The sequence below is a fragment of the Aulonocara stuartgranti genome (genome assembly GCF_965226115.1).
Source record: "Aulonocara stuartgranti genome assembly, chromosome: 7".
In the NCBI taxonomy this organism is placed as follows: Eukaryota; Metazoa; Chordata; class Actinopteri; order Cichliformes; family Cichlidae; genus Aulonocara; species Aulonocara stuartgranti.
In genome coordinates this window covers 55454711-55462595 of record NC_138945.1, presented here as the reverse complement: position 1 = coordinate 55462595, position 7885 = coordinate 55454711, and the positions used below count along the sequence as shown (strand labels likewise).

The following is a 7885-nucleotide window of genomic DNA, read 5'->3' as shown; positions in this document are numbered from 1 at the left end:
CTTTAGTATCTTTCTCGATTGTGATTGGTGAACTAGAATTTGCGGTGTCGTTGATGATTGGCCAGCCGGGTTCGCTCTACGCCCTCCTCACGCCAGTACTTCATGAAATCACAACAAGTCCCCGTGGTCTACTGCGTCGGTATATTAACCAGTCCAGGGCTGCTTGTAATTACAGCTTTCTTACTTTTTACCGTGAAGGCATTTTTAAACAGTCTGACTGTTTCGGCGCTACCTGCAACGGAAAATCTGACTTAGGCTTAACCAAAACAGGAGACCGACATTAAGTTATGAACAGGCTCTAGAAGCAGACTGTTAGCAAGTTTTTATAAGTTGGTATCTGCGTAAACTCAGTCGTATCGTGTTCCAGCGACCTTAGCCCCACTGGAGTCCACAGCTGTGGACCGCCCTGGCAGGATGTTTCCACTGGACTCCCCGTGGAACATCTCTTTCGCCGGCTGCGGCTTCCTTGGTATCTACCACATTGGCGTGGCTAGCTGCCTGCAGGAGCAGGCTCCCTTTCTGGTCCAGAACGCCCGGCACATATACGGTGCATCTGCTGGAGCTCTCACCGCCACTGCTCTGGTCACTGGAGTATGTCTCGGCAAGTATCTTTTGGGTCTTAGATTACTAAGCTCGAGTACTATGTAGGAGTTATTGCATGTAACTATGCGTTATAGCTTGAAATGAGCGGGATAAGAAAATGATGTAGCATGAAATTGAAACAGAGTGGCATTGAGGCCATCCTCACGCTCATCAGCTCAGTGGTGCAACTCAAAAGTGATAACCATCTTCTGAGGAAGAGAGGATGTTTTGTAACAGGATTGTCATCAATCTTCTAATTCTTGCTTTAAATGTATCGCCTGTTACCCGAGCAAGTCCCCTTATCTGATGCTGTGCATGTAAAAACCGATTGTGAATGTATTTGTGTCTATTTTGTTGTATACTACACGACCTTCCCAAGTACTATGAATGTAATATTGGAGTATTGCTAAAATTTGGCATGCTTTTAATTATATATATATATTAAAAGCATTAAAAGCATATATATATATATATATATGTGTGTGTGTGTGTGTGTGTGTGTGTGTGTGTGTGTGTGTGTGTTACACTGATGTCCATTAACCTGTCTCGCTGCAACAAAAGCACCAAAACTTTCTGTCATAAAGTGCACAACAGTTCCCAGACGCCAATGTCTGTTTCCCTGTTTCACAGGAGAGGCTGGTGCAAGCATCATTGAGGTTGCCAAAGACGCGAGAAAGCGGTTCCTCGGGCCGATGCATCCTTCCTTTAACCTGGTGAAGATCGTGCGACACATGCTGCGACGCACTCTGCCAGCTGATTGCCACCATCGAGCCAGTGGGAGGCTGGGAATCTCTCTCACCCGAGTTACAGATGGAGAAAACGTCCTGGTGACCCAGTTCAACAACAAGGAGGAAGTGGTGCAGGTATGCAGTGTTAATACTTTGATCAGCAGGCTTGCTGCAACATAATATTCATCTCCACTGCAGCTCCTTTGTTATTGAGGCAAAACAAATGATATGCAGATGCTACATTGGACTATGACACACAATGTTTTCACCATTTTCTGATATGTTGTGCTTGAATTGTTGTGTAGGTTGTTATATTGTAATAATAAAAGTTACAAGCTGCAGCCCTAGTTTTTAAAAAAAAAAATTCAGTTAATGTTATTATAAAATATCCTTTAAGACCAGAAAAACAATAATAATAATTTCTGATATCACAGCGTTTATGTGCTGAGAGTATTATTTAGCTGCAGTCTGCTTGATTTGATTTAAATCAATCAGAAAATCTCCAGCAGTCAAAGAACTGTATTTCCTTTTACAATTATTAATCAGACGTTGTTTCTTATTATTTCTTTTCCAAATCAGGCGTGTGTCTGCAGTGCCTACATCCCAGTGTACTGTGGCATCATTCCTCCCACACTGCAAGGAGTAGTAAGTAAATGTACTCTTATCTGGCACCTGTGCACCTTTCTTTTAATCTCACGTTCCTGCTTTTGGAATATTTAATTAAATCTTTCCCTAAGAAGATATTAAATGTTGGAATATAGAAGCACAGCATGTTTAAAACATGTCATGGCGAGTCCGTTTTGCTGCTTTGCTTGAATTACACATCGTGTTTCCTTCTATTGTGCTTTGCTGTGACTTTTGGCAGTTTTTCTTCTTTCTGTAAGTGCTCCTGTCAGGGGCCTCCCTTCCCTGAGAATGTGTTTGCTCTGAATGGCATGTGCTTGGAAACAATGATTATAAAATTCCTGCAGAGTTAGTGTTTGTCGCAGATCTCACACTAAAGGGGGAAGTTTTGCTGGCCATGTTTCTAGAACAAAGGTTTTTTTTCTGGGAAACATCATTGAGCAATACCAGCGTTCCCAACTGCTCGCCGTGGCCTTTGTGATGGTTTGTTTGGAGCTCACGTGCTCTTGTTTGTATGCAGAGCTTGTGACCAAAATTAGAGAGTAGCAGAGCCAAATATGATGGTGCAGACACAGGCTTTGAAAGTTAGTCCGTTCTAACTCTCTTAACCCTCAGTGGCTCAAGTTCAGATGGCTGATGTCATCCACATCTTATCTGTTGACACAGTGTGAAACCTCTGCCATGCCTCCACTTCAATAAAAACACAGATTAGTCAATACACGGGATTTTATGTCATTGCTATCATCATCCTGTTTAGGAAATGCTGTAAGGACACGAGTCCTTTAAAGTCAATCATGTGTTACTTTCTGTAGATTTTCTGATGTTTTTTTTTCTTTATTCGTGTAGCGATACGTTGATGGAGGAATCTCAGACAACCTCCCTCAGTACGAGCTAAAAAACACCATCACCGTGTCCCCGTTCTCAGGAGAGAGCGACATCTGCCCCCGAGACACCTCGACCAACATGCACGAGCTTCGCTTCACCAACACAAGCATCAAGTTCACTCTCAAAAACCTCTACAGAGTCTCCAGAGCACTTTTTCCTCCAGATCCAATGGTATGTAGCTTGATTACAGCCTTCCGGATCTATGCACATAGAGATACACACACAGCTGCCGACAAATTGATTGGCTCAGTGAGTGAACTCAGTGGACCTCTCTGACTCATGTGAGATAACTCTATGTGTTTGTTTTGAGTGCAGGTAATGAAGGCCATGTGTAAACAGGGATACACGGACGCGCTGCATTTTTTAAAGAGAAATGGTAAGGGTTGTTGATCTGCCAACTTACTTCAAAGCTTCTTCTGATTGGTACTGACAAGTCGAATCGATCTTTTGTCCCCTGGCTCTGAGATATGTACAAACATTATCAGCCAGATATACTATCACTGCTTGTGCTTCCGATGACTATGTGATCAAATCAATAGACTGATTTTTCCTGTGATTTGGCGTCTCTTAGCCGTTATCGTTAGGCGTTAGCTTTATGTAACTCAAAGCATGAGTTTACTAAGGTGACACTTAGCAACACAAGTATTTTAAACATTATGAACTCGTTAAGTTATTTATTTTATTAAGAAATGACTCTGACAGATGGTCCCAGATTAAATGAGTTACTCTGGTATTTTCTCTTCTTTTCAGGATTGCTTAATCTCCACCGAATTTATACAGACAGATCACTACTAACTAACAAAGAAGAAAATGAGGAAGTCAGTGAAGAGGAGGACGCAAATAAAAGTGAAGACAAAGAAAAGTCCCAGGTGGAAGAGACAGCATTGGAGGTTTATGCCTGCGCCTCTTTCGACGAGCAGATCATTGAGTACCTTCCTCCCGCTCTGCACAAAGGTAACATGATGCCGAAGGTACAGACTGAGTTGAAAAGTTGGTACACTGTGACAAAGCAAGAAATGGAACCTTTTAGTGTAAACTGAAAGCAGCATCTGCCTGGGTAGTGGATAAATATATCTAGAGATTAAAAACAATTTAAAACTCCTTTAATAATCTTTAAAATATTTGTCACTGTGAACAATAATGCAAGGACTTAATGTTTAAAATGTTAAGCAATGTTGCTTTTTTGTTCCATTTCTCCCAGTTTCAAACAAAGTTTTTAGCATCTTGCACAGTTGGTTCATATTAAAACTCTCTTTAGGAGAAATCACAGCTTGTAAGCCTTTATGTAGCCAGCTGAGTTTTTCGATCCTTGTGAAGCCTTGTAAATCTAACTAAAGTCCTGAGACCTTTGTAAACATTTTGCCTGCTACTCTTTTTCCAGAAAAGAGGCAGCAATGGCCAAGATCTTTATGTTTTTGTGACTAGACGTCTTGTGTCATATCTCAGGAATACCTGGAGTGAATTCTTTAAATTGAACTTATGGAGGAACTCTCTGTGTTTAAATGTCACTGTGACCTCACAACAAACATTTGGGTTTTTTGGGTTTTTTTGTTAATGAAGAATTCGTACAACATTTATACAAATGTCTAAAATGATAAAATTGCTAAAGGTCAAATCAGGGCAGACTTGGATATGAACTGCACCTCTAACCCATGGGTAAAGGCATAAAACTGAGAGGTGATTATTCTAGTGCCAGTTGTTTTATAAAACCCTTATCTTAGTTTAAAATTAAAAAGAGCATGGTTCATCTTTTGGAAATCAGCAAATTTTCTGCTAACTATAATAGTCACAGCACAAATTCAGAGTAAAAGTGCTCAAACCTTTACGTCACTGCAAGTCTTGTGGGAAAATAAAGTACACAATCTTCCCTGTACCGAAAAAAATCGATTTGATATGTCATAAGATAGAACTTGTGTACAGTTTCTTTGTAGTTTTGCACAGAGGAGGGTAATTCTGTCTCTCTGCCTCCCTCTGCAGCTCTGGTCGAGGCCTGCATGGAGAGGAGGAGCCTGGCGCAGTCGCTAAGCAACCTGCTTCCTGTCAGGATGGCCACAGCCATGATGCTTCCCTACACTCTCACCCTGGAGTCTGCTATGTCCTTGACTCTCAGGTGCTATAGGACTTCATTACGTCTGTCTGTTTGTACATGTAGTCCCTTTTATTGAACTAATTACCTTTAAACTGTATTTCACTTAGAGTGCATACAGTGAAAATCGATCTTAGCACCATTTTACTATTACTGCAATATTTATAGTATTATTTAAGTTGGTTCAGTCAGTTACTGCTCTTACTGTCTGGGAGCAACTGTAACCTTATAATTTCCTCAGGGATTAATAAAGTATTCTGATTTTGATTCTGGCGACTATGTCCTCTGGTGACTAATAATCGTTTGTCCCTTGTGTAGACTTTTGGAGTGGCTGCCAGATGTACAGGAAGATGTGGTGTGGATTCAAGAACAGTTATTGAAAATCCTACAGTGTTTTCTTCGCCAGACCTCCAGAAGCTTGTCCCGCAGTGTATCTGCCAGGTAGGTTTAGCCCTGCAGTTACACAAAGCTTTGACTTACTGTTTCTGCCATCCATTTATGCCACATATTTACAACGCCTGTCATTATGATGCCATGTTGATAAACCCCAAAACTGGATCTGCTTCATACAGTGAATGAACAGGGCTGAATTTCAACTGGGTTAAACCTACAGTAACTGGTTATGTGATCCTGTTGGGGGCAGCAGAAACAAGTAGCGACTAAAAATCCCTGTTCTGTCTGATAAATTGACCGTGTTGACACATCCAGCAGTTACAGAGCAACAGTATCATTTGGTTGCTGTAGCTACCTGCCGTGTAGTTCACAGAAGATGATCTACAGTGAGGTTTTAGGATCTATATGATAATTTGAAAGTGAAGCAGAGCCGCTAACTGCAGATTCCCTCTCCTCGTTCACACATCTGCATTTGATTCGTTGTCATAAAAATGTTTTTTTTTGTATCTAAACCTGATTTAATAACACAAAATCACACAGTTACAGCTTACTCCATATTCATGCTGGTAAATACTTCTCATGAATACTAGGTTGTTCTGCCAACTGGAGCTGCACCACTACAAGTCCATCCCATCCCACTTCAGCTCCCCAAGCCTGTTTCCCACTTGGGTGAACGGGAGGAGCTCTTCAGTCCAGGATGTCTTCATGCGTCTGGAAAACTACAAGAGGCAGCTGCTTTCAGATGTGCTCTGTATCAACATGGATCTGCAAGGCTCCTTCAAAACTGGAATGATGTCACCAGATAACAGCTCTGCTACTGACCTTTCCTCTGACCTTTCCTCTGAAGGTCTCACAATGCACACAGGTTGTCTTAATCTTCCAAATGATGCTAACTCTGGAAACTACCAGTAGCTGCTAAGAGTGCTGATAGAGAGAACATCAAATCAGATTTAAAGATCTGTCTTCTTCCTCATGTTAAGGTATTTTCGGCTGAAAGAAGATCTTTCTAATATGATCGTCCCCATTTTCTAATGGTTGGAAATTTTAATTGTTTCACATATTTACACTTAACTTTGTATTAAATGCCTTTGGACCAGTGCATGACGCTGAACTGAGGTTTTTGCTCAACTATTGTAAGGCCATACACACATCATGATCGTATGTCTATAGAAGTGCATTTAAACTTAGCACATGTGCTCAGTCATGTACAGACTTGAATTACAGGATGTTGGAAACAAAGAATGAGCACTTGAGGTTGCACGGTTAAAATAGGTGTGTGTTTATGTTTTTGGTGGAGTGCTGACCAGTAGTTAATCAGAGTTTTCCTTCTGTATCCAGTCATGAGCTTTAAGTAACTTTTGCTACACAGAGGGCAAAACGACTGATGAACCAGTCTGTTTAGTACACGTACCTACTCCATTTATGTGATGCAAGTGTCAATGCATAGTGTGAAAGACAACACTTTATGTTTCTTGGTTCATTTTAATGGCAATGCCTTATGTATTAACAATTATTTATATGAAAAATACAAAAGTGCTTTACTTTTTCCAAATCACGTATATATTTTTTGATCATCTTGATTTATTTAGATGTAAGTTGAAGCTTTTTATAAATGATTTTAAATATTTAGCATTGAATGTTGACAGATTTGATTTGTTGCTACATGTTTAGTGCATAAATCAAAAATGTGATTTTTTTTTTTATGAAGTCCCATTAATCTGACTGTGCCTTTTGTTCGTAGGTTACAACCTACTTGTTAAAATTCTTCTTGCACTGTGTGCTGCATCTTTAACTGTGTGATCTACTCCCATGCTGTGCCTTAACCTTCAATGAAATAATTGCAAAATGAGTGCCAAATGATGTAAAACAAAAAAATGTTTCAGAGAAAAATATAATAATAATAATGGATACTTTATTGATCCCCATGGGGAAATTACTTGTTTTTCCTCTGCATTTGACCCATTCACTCAGTGAAGCAGTGGGCAGCCCACTAAGCAGTGTGTAGGGACGGTACCTTGCTCAGGGGTACCTCAGGGTAGCCGTTAAGTGGATTCGAACCGCCGACCTTCCGATCATGGGGCGACCACTTTACCTACTGAGCTATCCCTGCCCCAGGGATGTATGTTTGTTATTGTGAAATAAAGTGATGATCAATATTTGTGTCTTCATATTCCTCTTCTCACATTAGCCTGTAAACCTGTAGCTGACAATGAAAAGAAGAAAAACGTAACACATGCCAGGCAGTGACCAAATAATGACTCAGGGATCATGGCAGACTTTGAAAAATACCGCAGTGAAATGAACAAGGACAAAATAACACAGCAGGATACAGTTGGACAGCAACTAAAAGGGTAACATAAATAGTGTCCTAACATGGACAATGCCATGTTAGGACAAAAGAAAAGCTGCCACAATTTCCCTGTTTGCTAGTAGCTATTGAGAAACTCAAGCAAATTCACTCCAACATCAGACTGTGAAGTGCTCAGAGAAACTATGAAAAACTAAGAGCTACATCTCAGACTAGACAGACCTCAGTTAGCATGTTAAATGTTTAAGTTCATGAGAGAACAATTAAAAAAGACTAAAT

At 40.4% G+C, this 7885-nt stretch overlaps 1 protein-coding gene across 1 annotated transcript; it reads left to right on the top strand.

The window, feature by feature from the left end:
• The first annotated feature begins 102 nt into the window (after positions 1-102).
• Positions 103-7454, top strand: pnpla2 (patatin-like phospholipase domain containing 2). The gene is made up of 9 exons (XM_082539316.1): positions 103-601; positions 1213-1445; positions 1890-1955; positions 2781-2990; positions 3135-3195; positions 3570-3773; positions 4797-4929; positions 5224-5346; positions 5889-7454. Exons 1-9 carry the CDS (start codon positions 415-417, stop codon positions 6208-6210), a joined length of 1539 nt encoding a protein of 512 aa, XP_082395442.1. The 5' UTR covers positions 103-414; the 3' UTR covers positions 6211-7454.
• The last annotated feature ends 431 nt before the right edge of the window (positions 7455-7885 follow it).

Excerpts from the sequence above, each read along its gene's own strand:
- pnpla2 (XM_082539316.1), top strand. The coding sequence starts at position 415 with ATGTTTCCACTGGACTCCCCGTGGAACATCTCTTTCGCCGGCTGCGGC. Across the intron at positions 1,446-1,889 it reads ACAAGGAGGAAGTGGTGCAG|GCGTGTGTCTGCAGTGCCTA; the intron begins GTATGCAGTGTT and ends TTTCCAAATCAG. Across the intron at positions 4,930-5,223 it reads GCTATGTCCTTGACTCTCAG|ACTTTTGGAGTGGCTGCCAG; the intron begins GTGCTATAGGAC and ends TCCCTTGTGTAG.